Source organism: Ammospiza caudacuta, chromosome 3 (genome assembly GCF_027887145.1).
Source record: "Ammospiza caudacuta isolate bAmmCau1 chromosome 3, bAmmCau1.pri, whole genome shotgun sequence".
NCBI classification, from domain to species: Eukaryota; Metazoa; Chordata; class Aves; order Passeriformes; family Passerellidae; genus Ammospiza; species Ammospiza caudacuta.
The window spans coordinates 50833127-50853866 of NC_080595.1; the positions used below are offsets into that span (position 1 = coordinate 50833127).

The 20740-nt window shown below is 44.1% G+C and overlaps 1 protein-coding gene across 5 annotated transcripts in view; it reads right to left on the minus strand.

The window, feature by feature from the left end:
* Window positions 1–15973: 15973 nt before the first annotated feature.
* Window positions 15974–20740, minus strand: part of SASH1 (SAM and SH3 domain containing 1) — a 116294-nt gene continuing 111527 nt past the window's right edge. For all 5 annotated transcript variants that reach the window (XM_058800820.1, XM_058800821.1, XM_058800819.1 and 2 more), the window contains one exon: window positions 15974–20215. In XM_058800820.1, coding sequence (XP_058656803.1) covers window positions 19955–20215 — 261 coding nt within the window. In that variant the 3' untranslated portion in view covers window positions 15974–19954. The remainder of the gene's footprint in view (window positions 20216–20740) is intronic.

A 20740-nucleotide genomic window follows, 5' to 3' on the forward strand; every position in this document is an offset into this window, starting at 1 on the left:
TGTACCACAAACCGTAACTGTTATTTTCTCTACCTTCGAAGAGCATTGGACTTTATAGTCTTTAAAAAAAGTAAATGGAAGGCAGCAAGAGATTACTGTACATTAATAGGCTTAAATACACAGATTCATTTCACATAAAAAAGATAGAGGGAGAAAGCTTTAAATGTTTCACTTTGATTTGCCTTTGGCATAAATTCTGCCAGCAGTTTTATCTCCCAGTAGTAATGCTATTTAGCTGTCCAATGACCATTCTTACAAGAACACAGAGGCCACACAAATGCAGTAGATCAGAACTTTAGCAACATTTTTACTTGCTGCTTATCCAGTAATTCCAGCTTTAAAGAGATTATATATGCTCATTTTGAAGAAACCTTTTAAAAAACTTTTTAAGGGCCTCATTCTAAAAGTAATATTTATGCAGTCTAACTTTGAGATAGTGAAGACCAGAAGCTGCTTACCGTAACAGAGAAACAACATTACAGGACATCACAGACTTGTATTAATTGTACAGAAGCAGGGAAAGTTAAAGACAAAAACACAGACAACATGGTTCCCTCACTATGAAATAGCTGTTTATTGGATTGTATTTCTTTACTGTCCAGTAGATGGCAATCCAGCACTTGGCCAATAAAACAGTCATGTGGAGACCCTTGTCTGTATACAAGTCTGTGGGGGCTTTAGTTATAAATTCTAAGTCCAACTTTGGACTGAAAACTTTATCCAATTAAATAATTCAAGTAGTATTTCATTATATTGCTGGTCAGTGTGAGACAACACATGTGAGACAGAACAAATAAGACTTGAGAAATGAATGTGGAAATGACATTTCAGAGCAGGACAAGATTTTAATGTCTTTAATGGCTGCTTGTTGGTTTAGTTATGTCTCTTACATGGACTTTTTGGAAGACTTGGGAGGTAAAACTGTAAATTTTGGTATCTTCTCATTTGGAACTTTACTTGCTCTTGGAGTATTTCCTGTGCTTGAGAAAAGATTATGCAGAACTCCATGAATTCTCTTCCTTCTGACTGACCCTCTCTCCAGAAGGTAGCTGTGTGTCACAAGAGTGTCTGCGCCTTGCCTGCTCATTCACATTGCCCCAGGGACACTTCTGGGGTTGTCACTGAAAGATCAAACCCCCAGAATATGTCAGATTTGGCACAGACCCTGCCTCAGCTGCCAGCCTCCCTACTCACCTGTCCCACATGCCCACGTCACCAGAGCCTTCTCTAGAGGTTGTGGTGGGTGCAAGTGGAGGTATGGATTTAGGAGCACCAGAAGGGAGATCAGGGAGTTGGCACCAGCTGTGCATTGCATGACACAGGGAAGGCTGAAGTGCTCTTCATCATCAATGGCTGTGTCCCTGCTCAGGACTGCACAAGCAGGGAGACCCATATTCCAGTGAGGTTACCTGGAGAGAGGTAAGACACACTCTTCTGTGGAAAAGAGTGACAAGTCAGTAAACAATAAAGTGAAGGGAAGGCAATAGAGATTCAAGAGTATTTTGCTCATATCTCTGAGTCCTCATAGGCTTTCTTCATCACTTTATTCATGCATTTGTTTTGAAGCTTTGTGATTTCCAAAAGTATGGACTGACAGGCAAAAATGGCCCTTTGTCAAATATTTCACCCTTGTGTAACAGAGATAAAAGCAGCAGCCCTACAGAACAGTTTACATTTTCAGAACCTTGTACCAGACATCAATTACTATTTGCACTCCACCTTGAATCAAGCTGGAGCTTAAAGGAAATCACAGGTCTTCGTGGGATGGAGATAATGGCAACAGGTGGCAGAGCTCCTGAACAAATGGGGATCAGAGAGGCATCCATGGTTTTTATGCTAATTGGCTCCCTGGCAACAAGTATGGGGCTGCTTATTTGGTCTGCTGTCATCATTTGGGTTTTGTTTGCTTGGTATTTTAAAAGGCCTTGAGTTTTAAAGATAAGGAATGCAAAGGTGGTCCCAAACATTGTAGCAGCTGCTTCCTATATATGTTAGGCCAGTGAGCAGAAATGATATGTCTAGGAGACCTAAATATGTTTTATGTTTACACTGCTGTGTGTGAGGGAGGATGAAGTGCACGTTGCAATGCTCAGAACAGCACAGAAACATATCTTCCTTCATACCATCTGCTCAGAGTTCTGTCTTCTAACTTGGCCTTTTCCCCTGCTTTTGCAACATCTGTGAGCTTCGTTTTGGCAAGTTTTTGTACTTTCCACTGCTCCTGATATAATCCCGGTCCATTTTCTTAAAGTCAAAAAATGTCCCAAATTTCCCGAATAGTTTTTTTCTCCTCCAATTGCAATTCCTTTGATGGTATCTCCATTGCAGCATGTCTGTAAGTCCTTCTTTTCTGTTTTGGCCTTCAGCAGGAATCAGTTTTGGCAACCTTTGCTGCATGTGCCTGCACCGGATGGCATATGGCCTGCCTTTTGATGGCTTTGACTTTGAAAGAATTTCTTTCTAATTTTTTTTTGTTTAAAGTATCCATGCCACGTCCCTGATATCTTCCCTTCCAATTGTGTCTTCCTCCTTGACTTTTTCCCCTGAGTTTACAACAGGAGTGAGGTTGATTTTTGCATCTTCTGGTCCTTTGCAATGCACCTGATTTCCTCCTGTCCATTTTCTTGTAATCACCAAATTTCCTTGAATTACCACTTTTTTATTTTTCTCCTCCATTTGCAATTCCTTTGATGGTATCTCCATTCCAGCATGTTTGTAAGTGCTTCTTTTGTGTTTTGGACTTCGGCGGGGATCAATTTTGGCAGGCTTTGGGGCCTGTGCCTGCTTCTGATTGTATATGGCCTGGTTTTTGATGGATGTGACTTGGAAACATTTTTTTTTTCTCTTTTCTTTTGAAGTACCCACGCCACATCACAGATATCTTCCCCTCCAAGTTGTGGGTTCCTCCTTGGCCTTTTCCCCTGCTTTTGCAACATCTGTGAGCTTAGTTTTTACATCTTTTGGTCCTTTCCACTGCTCCTGATACAATCCCGGTCCATTTTCTTAGAGTCACTAAATGTCCCAAATTTCCACTTCTTTCTTTTTCTCCTCCATTTGCAATTGCTTTGATGGTATCTCCATTCCAGCATGATTGTAAGTCCTTCTTTTGTGTTTTGGACTTCGGCGGGGATGAATTTTGGCAGGCTTTGGGGCCTGTGCCTGCTCCTGATTGTATATGGCCTGGTTTTAGATGGATGTGACTTGGAAAAAAATTTATTTTTTTTTTTGAAGTACCCATGCCACATCACTCATATCTTCCGCTCCAAGATGTGTCTTCCTCCTTCGCCTTTTCCCCTGCTTTTGCAACATCTGCGAGCTTAGTTTTTGCATCTTTTGCTCTTTTCCACTGCTCGTGATACAATCCCGGTCCATTTTCTTAGAGTCACTAAATGTCCCAAATTTCCACTTTTTTCTTTTTCTCCTCCATTTGCAATTCCTTTGATGGTATCTCCATTCCAGCATGTTTGCAAGTGCTTCTTTTCAGTTTTGGCCTTCGGCAGAGATCAAGTTTTCAAGGTTTGCAGCCTCTGCCTTCACCTGATGGCATATGGCCTGCTTTTTGATGGATGTGACTTGGAAACCATTATTTTTTTTTTAAAGTACCCATGCCACATCACAGATATCTTCTCCTCCAAGTTGTGTCTTCCTCCTTGACTTTTTCCCCTGCTTTTGCAACATCTGTGAGCCTAGTTTTGGCATGTTTTCGTCCTTTGCAATGCAGCTCATTTCCTCACAGACCATTTTTTGAAGACACTAAAATTGCTGATTTTCTGGGTTTTTGCAATTATCTTTCATTTGATCCTATCTCCTTTCCTGAGTGTTTGTACGCCTTTCTTTTGCAGTTCGCAAGATTCCTTTTCCCTTCCCGAAAGGAAATGAAATTTCCTTTCGGGAAGGGAAAAGGAATCTTGCGATTTCAATGGGCACCAAGAGAGGAATCGTTGGTGCATGTCGCTGCACTTGATGGCATGCCATGCCTTTCGATGCCTTTGACTTTGGGAGAGATTTTTTTCTCTTTTTTTTTTATTTATTACACTATCCATGCCATGTCCTTGATATCTCCATCTCCAAGTTGTGGGTTCCTCCTTGGCCTTTTCCCCTGCTTTTGCAACATCTGCGAGCTTAGTTTTTACATCTTTTGGTCCTTTCCACTGCTCCTGATACAATCCCGGTCCATTTTCTTAGAGTCACTAAATGTCCCAAATTTCCACATTTTTCTTTTTCTCCTCCATTTGCAATTGCTTTGATGGTATCTCCATTCCAGCAGGTTTGTAAGTCCTTCTTTTGTGTTTTGGACTTCGGCGGGGATGAATTTTGGCAGGCTTTGGGGCCTGTGCCTGCTCCTGATTGTATATGGCCTGCTTTTTGATGGATGTGACTTGGAAAAAAATTTTTTTTTTTTTTTTTGAAGTACCCATGCCACATCACAGATATCTTCCCCTCCAAGTTGTGGACTCCTCCTTGGCCTTTTCCCCTGCTTTTGCAACATCTGTGAGCCTAATTTTGGCATGTTTTGTTCCTTTGCAATGCAGCTCATTTCCTCACAGACCATTTTTTGAAGACACTAAAATTGCTGATTTTCTGGTTTTTCCAATTATCTTTCATTTGATCCTATCTCCTTTCCTGAGTGTTTGTAAGCCTTTCTTTTGCAGTTCGCAAGATTCCTTTTCCCTTCCCAAAAGGAAATGAAATTTCCTTTCGGGAAGGGAAAAGGAATCTTGCGATTTCAATGGGCACCAAGAGAGGAATCGTTGGTGCATGTCCCTGCTTTTTGATGGCATGCCATGCCTTTCGATGCCTTTGACTTTGGGAGGGATTTTTTTTCTCTTTTTTTTTTATTTATTACACTGTCCATGCCATGTCCTTGATATCTCCCTCTCCAAGTTGTGGGTTCCTCCTTGGCCTTTTCCCCTGCTTTTGCAACATCTGCGAGCTTAGTTTTTGCGTCTTTTGGTCCTTTCCACTGCTCCTGATACAATCCCGGTCCATTTTCTTAGAGTCACTAAATGTCCCAAATTTCCACTTTTTTCTTTTTCTCCTCCATTTGCAATTGCTTTGATGGTATCTCCTTTCCAGCATGTTTGCAAGTGCTTCTTTTCTGTTTTGGACTTCGACAGAGATCAATTTTTTCAAGGTTTGCAGCCTCTGCCTGCACCTAAAGGTATATGGCCTGCTTTTTGATGGATGTGACTTGGAAATTTTTTTTTTTTTCTAAAAGTACCCATGCCACATCACTCATATCTTCCGCTCCAAGATGTGTCTTCCTCCTTGGCCTTTTCCCCTGCTTTTGCAACATCTGCGAGCTTAGTTTTTGCATCTTTTGGTCCTTTCCACTGCTCCTGATGCAATCCCGGTCCATTTTCTTAGAGTCACTAAATGTCCCAAATTTCCACATTTTTCTTTTTCTCCTCCATTTGCAATTGCTTTGATGGTATCTCCATTCCAGCATGTTTGTAAGTCCTTCTTTTGTGTTTTGGACTTCGGCGGGGATGAATTTTGGCAGGCTTTGGGGCCTGTGCCTGCTCCTGATTGTATATGGCCTGCTTTTTGATGGATGTGACTTGGAAAAAAATTTTTTTTTTTTTTTTGAAGTACCCATGCCACATCACAGATATCTTCCCCTCCAAGTTGTGGGTTCCTCCTTGGCCTTTTCCCCTGCTTTTGCAACATCTGTGAGCCTAGTTTTGGCATGTTTTGTTCCTTTGCAATTGTTATGGTTTGGGCCTGGCAAAGCCAGAGCCCCCATGAGTACACCTTCTCCCCGGTGTCTGCTGTGAGATATAACCTGGAATAAGCAAAGCCGGCTCCAAACTCAAACATAAAGAAAATTTTATTAACTAAGCTACACACAAACAATTACTAAACTACACACAAAAGAAAAAAAGGAAAAAAAAAAAAAAAAAAACAAGGAAAATGAAAACCTCACAAAAACACTCTCCTCCTCCTCCCCCCTAAATTCCCAATACAATACATCCTCCAAATCACCAATTCTAGGTCCAACACCACCCTTCAGATTGCTCAGACTTTCAGCTCCTCAAGAGGAGAGGGAGTCCTTCTGTGTGTCGTGGTGGCCTCTTCCGTCCTTGTTCCGGTGCTCTCACCACCGAACAGGGATCAGGGCTGCTTCCAGGGTTGTCTTTTTTTAAGGATGCTTTGTCCAGTTCCAGAAAAACACAGTATCTCACCTTCTCACCTTTGGGACATCCGTCCCCCCCATATTTTATATACCCCCTGGGGCCGAGGGGTACCCACACTGAATCTTCTCTGGCACTGGGACATTTCTCCCCCTGGACTCAGTCTCTGTATCTCACGGAAACATAGCTCTGTCCATGGCTACACAAAAGAGTCCAGCATAAAATGCCACTCCATCTTCTCCCTTCTTTCAACATCTCTCACTCTCTCTCTCTCTGGTCCAGACCCCCATCACTGGTTCATTTCCTTCGTCCTCCTCCACTCTTATCACACGTCTAGGAAGGGTTAATGTTCTGTAGGGTTTTCATTGTCCAAAAGGGGTTAAAAACTCCTCCAGGCGGCTGGACTCCTGGCTGCACCCCCCCCATCTCCTCAGCTGGGCTGCCTGCTGCCAGCACATATTTACTGAATTTCAAGGTAACGACACAGGCTGCACTCTCTCTCTCTCTCTCTATCTGTCTCTGGGGGGGGGGGGGCGGGGGGGGAAGGCTGTCCGATGTCTCTTAGGGCTCTTCCTCCACCCTTCCATCATCCAAGGCCTCCTCACTCCCATGTCTGTCCAGGCCCAGGCCTACGGCATGGCTGCCCCTGCCCCGCCCAGCGGCAGCGGCTGGACGGGGGAGAGCTCCGACCTCCGTCCCTCGAGGTCCCAAGAGAGCCTCCCAGGGCCGAAGCTCTGCTTTTAACCCCTGGGTGTTCTCGGAGGTGTGTCCTAAAACCCACTGGCTACCCCAGGTGCCAATATCAAAATCCAAGCACCCATTGGTTTTACCAGAACATCCCAGAATTCCCACTTCTTTCTGGTCAAACCACCACAGCAATGCAGCTCATTTCCTCACAGACCATTTTTTGAAGACACTAAAATTGCTGATTTTCTGGGTTTTTCAATTATCTTTCATTTGATCCTATCTCCTTTCCTGAGTGTTTGTAAGCCTTTCTTTTGCAGTTCACAAGATTCCTTTTCCCTTCCCGAAAGGAAATTTTATTTCCTTTCGGGAAGGGAAAAGGAATCTTGCAATTTCAATGGGCACCAAGAGAGGAATCTTTGGTGCATGTCGCTGCACTTGATGGCATGCCATGCCTTTCGATGCCTTTGACTTTGGGAGAGATTTTTTTCTCTTTTTTTTTTTATTTATTACACTATCCATGCCATGTCCTTGATATCTCCCTCTCCAAGTTGTGGGTTCCTCCTTGGCCTTTTCCCCTGCTTTTGCAACATCTGCGAGCTTAGGTTTTGCATCTTTTGGTCCTTTCCACTGCTCCTGATACAATCCCAGTCCATTTTCTTAGAGTCACTAAATGTCCCAAATTTCCACATTTTTCTTTTTCTCCTCCATTTGCAATTCCTTTGATGGTATCTCCATTCCAGCATGTTTGTAAGTCCTTCTTTTCTGTTTTTGCCTTCGACGGGGAACAATTTTGGCAGGCTTTGCAGCCTGTGCCTGCACCTGATGGTATATGGCCTGCTGTTTGATGAATGTGATTTGGAATAAAATTTTTTTTTTTCTTTAAATTACCCATGCCACATCACTCATATCTTCCCCTCCAAGTTGTGTCTTCCTCCCTGGCCTTTTCCCCTGCTTTTGCAACATCTGCGAGCTTAGTTTTGGCATGTTTTGGTCCTTTGCAATGCAGCTCATTTCCTCACAGACCATTTTTTGAAGACACTAAAATTGCTGATTTTCTGGGTTTTTCCAATTATCTTTCATTTGATCCTATCTCCTTTCCTGAGTGTTTGTAAGCCTTTCTTTTGCAGTTCGCAAGATTCCTTTTCCCTTCCCGAAAGGAAATGAAATTTCCTTTTGGGAAGGGAAAAGGAATCTTGCGATTTCAATGGGCACCAGGAGAGGAATCGTTGGTGCATGTCACTGCACTTGATGGCATGCCATGCCTTTCGATGCCTTTGACTTTGGGAGAGATTTTTTTCTCTTTTTTTTTTATTTATTACACTGTCCATGCCATGTCCTTGATATCTCCCTCTCCAAGTTGTGGGTTCCTCCTTGGCCTTTTCCCCTGCTTTTGCAACATCTGCGAGCTTAGTTTTTGCATCTTTTGGTCCTTTCCACTGCTCCTGATACAATCCCGGTCCATTTTCTTAGAGTCACTAAATGTCCCAAATTTCCACATTTTTCTTTTTCTCCTCCATTTGCAATTGCTTTGATGGTATCTCCATTCCAGCAGGTTTGTAAGTCCTTCTTTTGTGTTTTGGACTTCGGCGGGGATGAATTTTGGCAGGCTTTGGGGCCTGTGCCTGCTCCTGATTGTATATGGCCTGGTTTTTGATGGATGTGACTTGGAAAAAAATTTTTTTTTTTTTTTTGAAGTACCCATGCCACATCACAGATATCTTCCCCTCCAAGTTGTGGATTCCTCCTTGGCCTTTTCCCCTGCTTTTGCAACATCTGCGAGCTTAATTTTTTGCATCTTTTGGTCTTTTCCACTGCTCGTGATACAATCCCGGTCCATTTTCTTAGAGTCACTAAATGTCCCAAATTTCCACATTTTTCTTTTTCTCCTCCATTTGCAATTCCTTTGATGGTATCTCCATTCCAGCAGGTTTGTAAGTCCTTCTTTTGTGTTTTGGACTTCGGCGGGGATCAATTTTGGCAGGCTTTGGGGCCTGTGTCTGCTCCTGATTGTATATGGCCTGCTTTTAGATGGATGTGATTTGGAAAAATTTTTTTTTTTTTTTGAAGTACCCATGCCACATCACAGATATCTTCTCCTCCAAGTTGTGTCTTCCTCCTTGGCCTTTCCCCCTGCTTTTGCAACATCTGTGAGCCTAGTTTTGGCATGTTTTGTTCCTTTGCAATGCATCTCATTTCCTCACTGACCGTTTTTTACGACACTAAAATTGCTGATTTTCTGGGTTTTTTCAATTATCTTTCATTTGATCCTATCTCCTTTCCTGAGTGTTTGTAAGCCTTTCTTTTGCAGTTCGCAAGATTCCTTTTCCCTTCCCAAAAGGAAATGAAATTTCCTTTCGGGAAAGGAAAAGGAATCTTGCGATTTCAATGGGCACCAAGAGAGGAATCTTTGGTGCATGTCGCTGCACTTGATGGCATGCCATGCCTTTCGATGCCTTTGACTTTGGGAGAGATTTTTTCTCTCTTTTTTTTTGTTATTACACTATCCATGCCATGTCCTTGATATCTCCCTCTCCAAGTTGTGGGTTCCTCCTTGGCCTTTTCCCCTGCTTTTGCAACATCTGCGAGCTTAGTTTTTGCACCTTTTGGTCCTTTCCACTGGTCCTGATACAATCCCGGTCCATTTTCTTAGAGTCACTAAATGTCCCAAATTTCCACTTTTTTCTTTTTCTCCTCCATTTGCAATTCCTTTGATGGTATCTTCATTCCAGCATGTTTGCAGGTCCGTCTTTTCTCTTTTGGCCTTCAGCGGGGAGCAGTTTTGGTAAGCTTTGCTGTATGTGCCTGCACCTGATGGTATATGCCCTGCTGCAGCGACGTGTATCTAGACTTGAAGAGTAGAGAAGGTCAGAGTCCGGCTAGCTGAGGTTAAGGCTGACACCCAGCTGCACAACCTGCCAGCGTCCCTCGGCGTCGTAAGGCCTCGGGCTGTGCTGGTTGCGGACTGGATTGCTGCTAAACGACGAGAAGGAAGGAGCTGGACTCTTGCCGGGGGGGGCTAAACTTGGTTTATTGGAAAGCCCAAGATGTCCAAGAGAATGACCAAAAATAAAGGGTGTTTAGGGGTTATAAAGGGAAGGAGTGGACCCGGGAGGGGTTTACAGAAGACCAATAGGAGGAGAAGGGTGGATGAACTTAATACAAACGACATAGTGGAGAGCCCAATAGGTACCAGGTATGGGAGGGGCCCTGGGACCACAGCCAAGCACAACCCCCAAAGCAGAGAAGCTTCTGGAATACTAGGTGGAGTGGGAGGTGATTGACTTGGCCCAGGGAGGAGAAAAAGCATACATATTAGGGGAAAAAAGGGGAGGAAGAATTATATAATCTAACAGATTGACAATAGAACTGGCAGGTCTGTGGCGGGAAAACTGAGGACGGCAAACCATTTTACACAAAATGGGGGGGAGCAGATACATAAAATGGGGGAGGAATTAAATGAACTTAATGAACCCACTACAACATCTCCCCGTTTTTTACCAAATAAAGATAAAAAAATGGAAAAGTGTATGTAAAACTGAAAAGTCCAAGAGAAATAACTTAAAAGGCTGTGACTCGTGGCTGGTCTTGACAAGTGCCTTTGTCTTCTGAACATAGTCCATCGGCCCATGAGTAGCTGGATGTTGTAGCGGTAGCCCCCATCTCCTCTGCGGCTTGCCTCCGAAGAGAGATTGAAGGAGAGGGGTCGCTCCTTTGCATGGGCTCGTTGCAAGGGACAGTGGCACCCGGCGCTGTCAGTTTTCTCCGGATTAGCTCACGAATCAGGGGGGTGAAAATCCAAAGTGAGTTGGGGAAATGCACTAAAAGAGAAAAAGGGAACAGTTAGACACAAAATACTTAAACAGATGGTTCTGCCCCAAATAATAAATCAAGTTTGGAAAAAGGAGAGGAAATGGGGGAGGAAGGTTGGGATTCATAAACCAGAGGTAGTGCAGTGAGGAGAGGGGTAGGTGAAGGAGTCTCAGCATTGGGGAGGAACTGAATATCTGAGGAAACTGATGGTGTTTGGGAGGGTTTCCTCCGCCGCCGCCAGCACGCCACCTGAACCTGTGACACAGCCTCCTTCTGCGTTCTCTGCTTCGGGACAAAGGGCCTGACCCAATCGCTGGTATCCAGTGGGGGCCTGAGGGCGTGGACACGCAAGCATATCCCCTTCCCCAGGTCACCAGGTCAAAGGGCCCCTCCGTCCGCCAGGTCTCCGGATCCTTGATGAGGACCGGCGGCCTGGCTTTGGGCTGCAGCTGCTGGTGACTGCTGAAGTACCCAGATGTTGGAGGCTGACAGACACCAGCTGTAAATCACTATTTGGGGAGGTGTATGCCCCTAGTGAGCTGCAGCCTACATGGGGAAGCAGAAGACAGGGTGTTAAGCGCAGGTTGAAGCTGTAAACCACGGTTGTTAAACGTCACAAGTCCGGTAACGTGAATGACTTAAAAAAAGGATTCCCTTTTCTCCTCCCTCCCCGCTAGATGTTACATCACCCGCCACATTTCTATCTTGGCACAGGGAGGGGCTGCGGTCTTGATCTAGTTTTTTTTGCTCTTTTTCCTTCTCCTCTTTCCTCTTCCTGTATTGTTCTCCGCCTCCAAGGTAGAGTTAGGAGGCGGGGCGGAATAAGGAGGAGGAACTTGGAAGGGGCCCATAGGGGGTGGAGCTGTGGGCGGAGCAAGGGGAGGAGCTGAGGGAAGAACCAAGGGTGGAACCAGGGGCGGAGAAACAGAGGAGCAGGAAGGATTAAGGGAGAGGAAAGGGTTGGAATTGGAAAGAAAGGGATTCTGGGGAGAAGAAGGGGTAAGGGCGGGAAAAACCAGGTGGCAGCCTCCATTCTGGGCTCCATGGCAGCCATCTTGGGAATTTTCAATAAACCGGACAACTTTGGGGGCAGGGATAAAGGGATCAGGAAGAGAACTCCGGAGAGCTTGGCCAGGGCTCTTCGGAGGGGGGGGGCCGAGCCGGTCAAGAGGGAGCAGGGGCAAGGTGACCCCCCTGCTTGCTGTTGGCCTTTAGAACCCCTCTCAAGGGCTCGTGCCGGTGGGAAGAGGGAGAGGAACGAGGGGTAGGAGCACAAAACCAGGCCAACTGGGGAGCAAACTTGAATGAGAAGGGCTTTTTCTCAATTCCCCAGAGGGGTGCAGCAAGGTTAGCACCTTGCCCACCCAATAAGCCACGTTAGTTAACTGAGTTTCCCCAGAACTAACTTCTTTATCTAATTTGGCCACAACGACTGCCCAAAAACGTGGCTCCTTAACAATTTCGGGGGAAACTTCAGGGAAATAGGAGAATACCCATCTAATCAACACTATCAAACTGTTTCTTGGGGGCAGTAAACCCTCCCCCAATAACAAACCCTTAACCACAATAAAAACTCCTTTTTGGGTTTTGCTCAGACCTGCACCCATGATCCTGCTCCTAAAGCACCCTAGACAAGGCGACTTCAGGAGGAGCAAGCAGCCACGATGGAACACTCCACCCACCCGAGAAAAATGCAAACTAAAACAATGAAGCACATGCTGTCGGCCCCTGCTCCCCCCACTGTCCTCAAGTCTGAGGGTTCACTGAGGGGAAAGAAAGGAATTTAGGTGGTAGGACCTGGCCCCAAGTCTGGGGAAGCAGACCCCACAGGAAAGGGAAAACAAAAAACGATAGGGGTGAGGACTGTCCCCAGAAGAACACCCCGCGCCAAAAGGCCCCCCTCCCCCCCCCGCCCCCCCGGACAGAGGCAGAGCTTCCCCGCGCCCGCCGGCACGAATTCCAAAAGACAGCAAAACACGTCGCAGAGAGAGACAATGCAGCTGTGTATACTGCTTTTAAAATTCCCGGGCACCAGCAGCAGGGTGCTGGGACACGCCCTGCCGAGCCGAGGCAGGCACAAAGGCTCCCCCGCCGTGGAGCCCCCCCCCGCAGAGCCGAGAGCCACGCCACGCGGCAGTGCTTGCCTGCAGTCCCAGTGTGCTCAGAAGTGTCACTCATCCTGGTTTCAGATAGACAGTGCCAGCCATAAAATTGCTTACACCTCAGAGTATACTAGGTGGTCAGCAGGATTTTGCAAATTCTTTTTTCTTTGGCTTTGTAGGATTGCTAGGACCTGAACTAACCTTATCTGTCACTACCAAGCTTGTTCCAGTGGGGACTCAGGACATCAGGATGGAAGAGAGGCTACTGTCACACTGCTAGTGATGTACAGGAACAGCTCACCACAGGGCTGAGGTGGCATTGCATAGGTTTTTTAATCAACACTGAACTTGCCGGAGAGACAATAGAGTTCCACTCTTCGAGGCAGAGAAACAGTGGTAGGTTTTTTTTGTTTGGCTAAGTGCAAATGGAGCCACTTAAATCAGAACTTTAAAAGTGAGTTCTAGTATTAACAGTTTAGTCATGCTTCAGTAAAACATAAAAAATAAAATAAAAAAATTGTATCTTCCATTTTTAGTACCCAGTGAGTATTCATTACCATAGGAGTTAGTGGAGCTAAAGAGAGAGAAAAAAAAAGCAGTAGATTGATAGTCTAATTCACAAGGGTGTCCCCTTAAGACAGGATTTGTTGACATAAACACCAGGCTTATTCTCACAAACTTGCAAATCTGTGTATGCAATTTGTGGCTAAATGAAAAAATGCAGCTTGTGGGAATTTCAGAATAGCATATGCATAGTAGCATAAGGAAGGTAGAACTTGTCAGGGATGCAAAGGTCTCTGCCTACGTGGAATGGATCCACCTTTGGACAGCCAAGTCCAGAACCTCCAAGGCTATGCAGGATTCATCTTAGAGATGGCAAACTTAAACAAATTCATTAACAGCAAGGTGGTTTGGAGTATGAAACTGTAATCCAAACTTACCTTTCTCTCCTACTCAAACCTTTCTAGTCTTGGAAGCAGCTAATCACACCAGGCATCTTTCTGTTTGACCATAGGCACCTATATTTTCCATGGACTTCAACTGCAGCAGGCCAAGAAACAGTATTTCTTTCAAATAAGACCTATGTCTTTGTTCTCATCTGCTTCTCTTTGGAAGAATACTAATTCAATAAATGTCCTGAAAAGTTTTTAAAGAGGCCTTGGGGTCTATTTGGTGTAGAATATTACTAAGTCCATTTACATGTGCAAAAATTATTCTGCTTGGAGAGAGGCCCAAGCCCACTGGAAATGACAGAATCTCGGTAATATCAGAGCTTTGGGACTTGAACAGTACCAGTATGCCTGCAAGCAAACTCCTGCAGGCACAAGCTCAGCATGGACTACTTGTGTTACAGAACTGAAGGAAACAAATAATGATGTCCATTCATGCTATGAAAGACTGCAGTGCCTGAAAAAGAGCAAGGCTAAGAACTAGTAAGAACCATAGAATCACAGAATATGCTGAGTTGGGTGGGACCCACAACAATCATTGAGTCAAACTCCCATCCCTGCACAGCGCCATCCCCAAGAGTCACACCATTTGTTTTGTACTGCTTCCTGAAAGTTAAAGGGTCATCCTTTAGTGGACTCCTGAGGTAGCTCTGGTGGTACATGTGACATTACATTCATAGCTTTTAAGTCTCTGGGGGCTTACACATGAACCCTCTGCTCAGGCATAAAGTTTCTTTTTCTAAGTATTAGCAGCAAGAATTTTTAGCACGTTTCTCCCACATCTCATTTTCTGGTGCAAACACATGTGGAAAGAGAAGTTTTAGAATCAGGATCGGTATGTATGTGTTGGGGGGTGGCGGTGTTTGGTTTTGGCAGCAGCTACTGTGGTTAGCACACATTTGGATCAAACACAGCAGCAAAACGCTGAGAGCAATAGATGGGGGCTTTGTGTTTCAGCTTCTCCCAACGCAATCCTGGACCACAGCAATCTTGGAAGGGAAGCAATGCTCTTTCCAGCTGCAGAAATGGCAAGCGCCCTGGCTTTTCATGTTGTGCAGCGTTTGTTTTGTTTTTATTTTTGTTTTGTTACTTGAGAGACCCTTGGAAACAGCGGGTCCCGGCGGTGCGGCGCCCTCTGCCGCCCGAGCGCCCTCAGGGCCGCGCGATGCCCTGAGCCGCTCACGGCCGGGCGGAGCCCTGACCCTCTCCTCAGGGCCGCACAGAGCCGTCGCCCCTTCAGGGCTGCGCAGAGCCCTCATGGCCGCACAGAGCCCTAATCCCCTCATGGCCGCCGGCCGCTCGCCACGTCCCGCAGCTCCGCGGGGATCGCTGCCCGGGGGGGACGAGGATTCAGCTGTCTGGATCCAGCCCAAAAGATTCTTTTGTTTTCCGCTTTGTGTCTTTCCTGAGTTCAGCTTCCGGTTAAGGACAACTCGTGCAGACACAGCTCCCCTCTTTCCTTGGGGCTAAATCCACAAAGGATTAACTTCAAGCCGTTGCCATAAGGAGCTGGCCGCATGCTGTTAGGCAGCTAAGCATACCCATTAATTACACAGAAAATTTAACAAATGCAAAATAGTCAGCAAGGAGTTACTCAAGTGAGCTGGAAGGAAATGCCAAGAGTCATGTCCCAAGGCTCCTCTGCCCCCAACCCTGGGCACTGGCATCGTATTCCAGACTGGAGACATTACCTGGCTGCTCAGGAGTTCCAGCACCTCACCAGCCAAACAAAGCAGAGCTGCATTTGCAAACCATGTTTGAAATCCCTTTTTGCAGGCAAGAACTTTAACTACAGCTCCACAGCATTGTACTCATGGGCCCTTCCTCTGGGTTCACCAAGTATTAATTATTCCACTGCAAAGTGGTAAAGCTCTCCAGGGGAGACCTGGGAGGCCCCTCACACATATCTCACTGAGCCCAGCATCTGGACATTCACAGGATATAACACACAAAGTTTGGACTGTGCTGATTCACATAATATAATTTAACAGCTGCTTCTAGTCCTGAATTACCTGGGCTTTGAATATTTTAAATTTTTTAAACCTTTTCCTCCTCCTGTAAATGTGTTGACAGTGGTTAACAAGGAGAGGAACTAGAGGCTTGGTAAGCTACAGGGTGAGGGGCAAATAAATAAGAAAAAAAATTACATCACTGGACATCACCGCGTAAGCATTAAATAGAGGATCTGTTAGCGAAAATAAAAACAACAACAAAAGAAAAACAATAAAAACAAAACAAAACCAAACAAACAAAAAAACCCCCCAAAACAGAAAAAAAGAGAGAGACCATGGAAATTTATTTACTTTTTATCTATGAACAGTATGACATATAATTATAGACAAGTTTTGATACACAGGAAAACCCTTTTGTCAACCATTTTTTTTGCTAAATGAAACAGCACAATAATCTTTACACATTCATATTTTGTTTTTGTTTTTTTTTTCTTTACAATACACAGCTTTCTTGGGTAGAAGCAAACTGCAGGACATATTGAGTACTGGTATATTACAGCTACTTACATCATTTAAGAACAGCAAATGGAGAAAAATAAGTTATTTAAATATTGATTTCATATACAGAAAGTGCAACTTTGTTAGTTGTTACATAACTTGCTTAACAGTTTTGATTCCCCAAAGGGTGTCAATTAATGCTAAAAGTATCTTGGACTGAAAGTATTATTTATTCTAAAAATAATACAGTACAACTGCACAGCTGTGACTTGGTGAATTGACCACTATTGCTGCTCTTAGACATGATGGCCTGTTTGAATAATGCAATGTTTAATGCTTCTGATCATGCTCCCAGTCTGCATCCACAGCCAGGCTTATAGAAGAGCACAGGGAATTGCCACCTGGGTAGCAACAGCAGGTTATTGATCAAAGCATATGATTATGATGGCATTTGGTAATATTTTGGGCTTGCTGCTTCTATTGTTAAATAGCTGTTTGGGTTACTAAGATACAATGGATAGATACTTAACATGGTGAGCCTGAGTAGAGCAGATTAAGATTCCAGCAGCAGGTTTCTTCTGTGCTTTCTAAGAGTTAATGAGTGAACTTTTGCTTAGAGCACTGAAGGTTGCAAGAAGATGCAAGAGGTTATGGCTGTCACAATGCACCACCTCAGCTGCTTGGGGAATGCCACAGGTCACTGAAACCACAGCAGGGAAGCTCAAACACTGAGAAGCTTAAGGCTTTTTTTGATTAGAATATAAACTAAAATTGTAATTCAAGTAAGACTACAAAGCACGGTCTATAAAAGAAAACAAAACAAATATTAAAACTCATAAATCTCAAACTGCTCACTCCAGTCCTGATGGGTGTGATTTGGTTTCCTTGGGTCACATAATCATTAAAAAGAATGGATTTACAAAGAGAGTTTGGCAAACAGGTTCAGCTTATTCCCATAATTCTCCTTCTGTTATTAAGAGAGGGGGGAGTGATTAATATGGGAGAGCTTTATTATATGACTTGTCTTCCCTGCAACACAAGGAAATTTGTTTCCTTTTTTTATTGCTATAGTCAGCATGGACTTTTCCCTCGCTGTAATATAACTGCTGTCCACTTACTTCTACTCTGTTCTGGTCCCTGCTAGCAATCCCAGGAAGTCTCAATACTCTTTCCATGTCCTGCTTACTGATAGTCACCATGTAAGCCTCAGAGAAGAACAAGAGAAAAAAAAAATTTAAAAAATCAATTAAAAAAAATTCTTTTATCTTTTAGAATCATAGAATATACTGAGTTACAAAAGGGAACCCATCAAGTCCAACTCCTGGTCCTGCACAGCACCATCCCCAAGAGTCACACCATGTACCTGAGAGCATTGTCCAAACATCTTTTGAACTCAGACAGGCTTGGAGCAGTGACCACTTCCCTGGGGAGCCTGTTCCAGTGCCCAGCCATCCTCTGGATGAAGTACCTTTTCCTGATAGTCAACCTAAACCTCCCCTGACGCAGCTTCAGGCCATTCCCTTGGGTCCTGTCTCTGGTCACCAGAGTGAAGAGATCAGTACCCGCCCCTCTGCTTCCTTTCATGAGGATGTGCAACGAGGTCTCCCCTCAGTTTCTTCCAGGCTGAACAGACTCAGCTGCTTCTCACAAAGCTTCCCCTCCAGACCCTTCACCATCCTTGTGGCCCTCCTTTGGATGCTCCCCAATAGCTTAATGTAATTTTTATACTCTTGTGCCCAAAACTGCACATGGGACTTGAGGCAAGGCTGCACAGATTTTCACCAGCTGTACAAAACATGTGTCTGCTCTGTCTCTCCTGATTCTGTCATATGAGAACATGCAGCTTATCAGACACCAAGAAGAATATTAGAGCTTTGCTTGAGAACAACTTCAAGTTGCATCAGTGACTTAGTTGCCTTCATATGATGGCATGAGAGACACTGGTGAAGTATGAAATGTGGGAAGTAAACCTAACAGCTATCAATTCTACCAGAAGGCAAATTAGTTATCATCTGTAGTAAAATGCATCCACTTAAAACATGACTGTGAAGGGCCAGATATAGTAAGGAATCATGGAGTAACCACAATCTTTCATTCATCAATCTGACAGCATTTTATCATAAGTCATTAGCTCAGTATGAGCTGGGATATCCCAGTATGAGACTGGGATAATTGGAGCACCAAACAGTGAAGTGCCTTGTCTGGTTTTATACAGTAAATTGATGTCAGAACTGATACTGGAAACAGCCACACATCCCAGCCTGTGCCCAGGTTTCTATTCTGTGCCCAGGTTTCTATTCTATCTCCCTTTAACTGCCAGACTAAGCTTGCTCTGTCTTCCACAGAGCATTTGCCCTACAAGAAGCTGAAGGACACACCACATTTAGACCCCAAAGAAAAATCTGGTTATGTGCTATTCATGATCATTTGTATTTGGTATATAAAACATGTACCCAATATAGAAAAATAAAATCTGTCATTAGTCACATATGCGACTGGAACATTTCACATGGAGGCAGAAAAATATCATTGCGTCATGAGAAACGGTTCATCACATTTGCCAGAACAATGCTCTTTTCCAGCAAGAGGTAATATTAATGCAGTGGTGTGTTCTAAAAATCACAGTGTTATTCATAAGACTATATGGGAATTTTCTTGTCCATGCCATGGAATTACTGGGTCTAATGATTTCTATGGGACACAATTTGCTTTTTCAATGCAAGTGAATTTTCATTTGTAGAAACCCACTGTTTGGAATCAATATGGTCAGGATACCAAGTCAAAGCTGCCGCATAATGATTGACAATATAACACAGTACACAGAATATGATTAAAATGAAAAGCAGTTACATATATACAAGGCAGTATATCTTGGAACAGTTTAGTAACAACAGTAAATGCAAACTGTAGTGAACAAGGAGTTAACATGACAACTGAAACCTAGCATATCCCTGCATTTGTAAAAGCACCTCTACAGTACAGGAGATGTTATGATGAGGCATTTTATAGAAGCTACTTCAGCTGGAAATCACCCTAAATGCAACTTAAGTGTGACAGGTTGAAACAAGGCTTGGAAAATGTGAAAACAGGTAAAGTGAACACTAGGTAACTGCTTAAAAGCTTATTTTAAGGCAAATAAAAAGCTGATTGCTAGAAAGCAGTTATAAAAATTATCTCAGCTCTGTACAAATAAAAAGAAGCTTTCTGACTCTCTGTGGGTTAGTTGCATTGAAGTGACAGAGATGGACCCCACTGAAAACTAATTTCAGTCCATCAGCTTCAGCCTAGCTAAAGGCTTCGTAGCAACTGGGACCTACACCAAGCAACAGCAAAGATGACTGGGGAGGGCTTTGTGTTTAGCTCTAGACTGCTGTAATAAACAAAAGACATTTGCCAAACAGCTTCTACTGGAATTTGCACCTTGATTTGTACCTGGTCTTTAGAACTGATTTCAGGTACCTGGAACCTAGATGTACAAAAGACCTGTTACTAGTATCACTATCACAAACTTGAGGAAAATGTGCAAGGATCCCTTAATTCTGTGAAGCTGTCTGATTCTCAGGCCAACCCTGTGCAGTTTATGAAATAGGAATACTTTAGATGGGAGTGAGGGGGGAGGGAAGTACCACATCTATGTTACCTGGTGGTTGCCTCTCTTCTCCTTCAGTGGCCAAATACTTTCATATCTTTTGAAGAAGATATCTGCCTGTCCTGGGGGGCCAACTCCTTGATCCCTTTAGCTATGTGAAGTGATTAGAGTGGTACTGGTGCAGGAAGAAGCAGTGGATTCTCGACCAGGCAATGTCACCCTATGGAGCATGTTAAATTGCCTCTGGATCAAGAGGTTTGAAGAGTCTTGCTGCTGCCAGGAGCTTGCTTATGTGCCTTTCCTCTGTGATGCCAGCTTTTTGAAGGCAAGTTTGTGACAGAGAAGGCACTTTGCTCAGTGTGTTGAATCCTGCTTCTGTGAGCAGGCTGGAATACATAGGCAGACCAATGGAAATCAGCCAGTCAGACACAGAGGTGATGAGTCCCGGGGATACCGGTTTACGGCAAATTTCTGTGAGTCCTCCACTTGGAATCTGGGGAGTGAAAAAAAAGAACAGAGAACCCTTAATGGTAAACACATGTGCTTGTTTTACAACAAGTCTTTTTTTTTGTTTGTTTTCTCTTCCAAACTGGTAGAATTTCATAGCAGATGTTCTAACTTTTCTCATGTCACATTTGTCAGTATGAGAGTGGTGTGGGCTGAAAGGCTCAGATCCCTTGGCCAGAAACACGGACAACAGTTTTGGCAATATAGACACAGTGGGCAGTATCCAGCTGCTTGGCTGACCTTCATGTACCATTCTGAATCAGTCTGAGTTCAGTAAAGAATACCCAGTAATAAGACTTTTCAGAGTGATGCATTTAATTTCTCAGTAAGGCAAGAGAATACCAATTTTGCCTAATACCTCCTCAGACAGACAAGTTCTCTCAGAAGAAGCCATTAAAGTTTTTGATGGTTTCTCCCTTCTGCTTTTGCTAAGGAGAAGTGGACACTAGTGCAGGTTAAAAAATGAAAAAGGAGTGTAAAGCCTTTCAAATTTTAATACAGAAGCATTTAC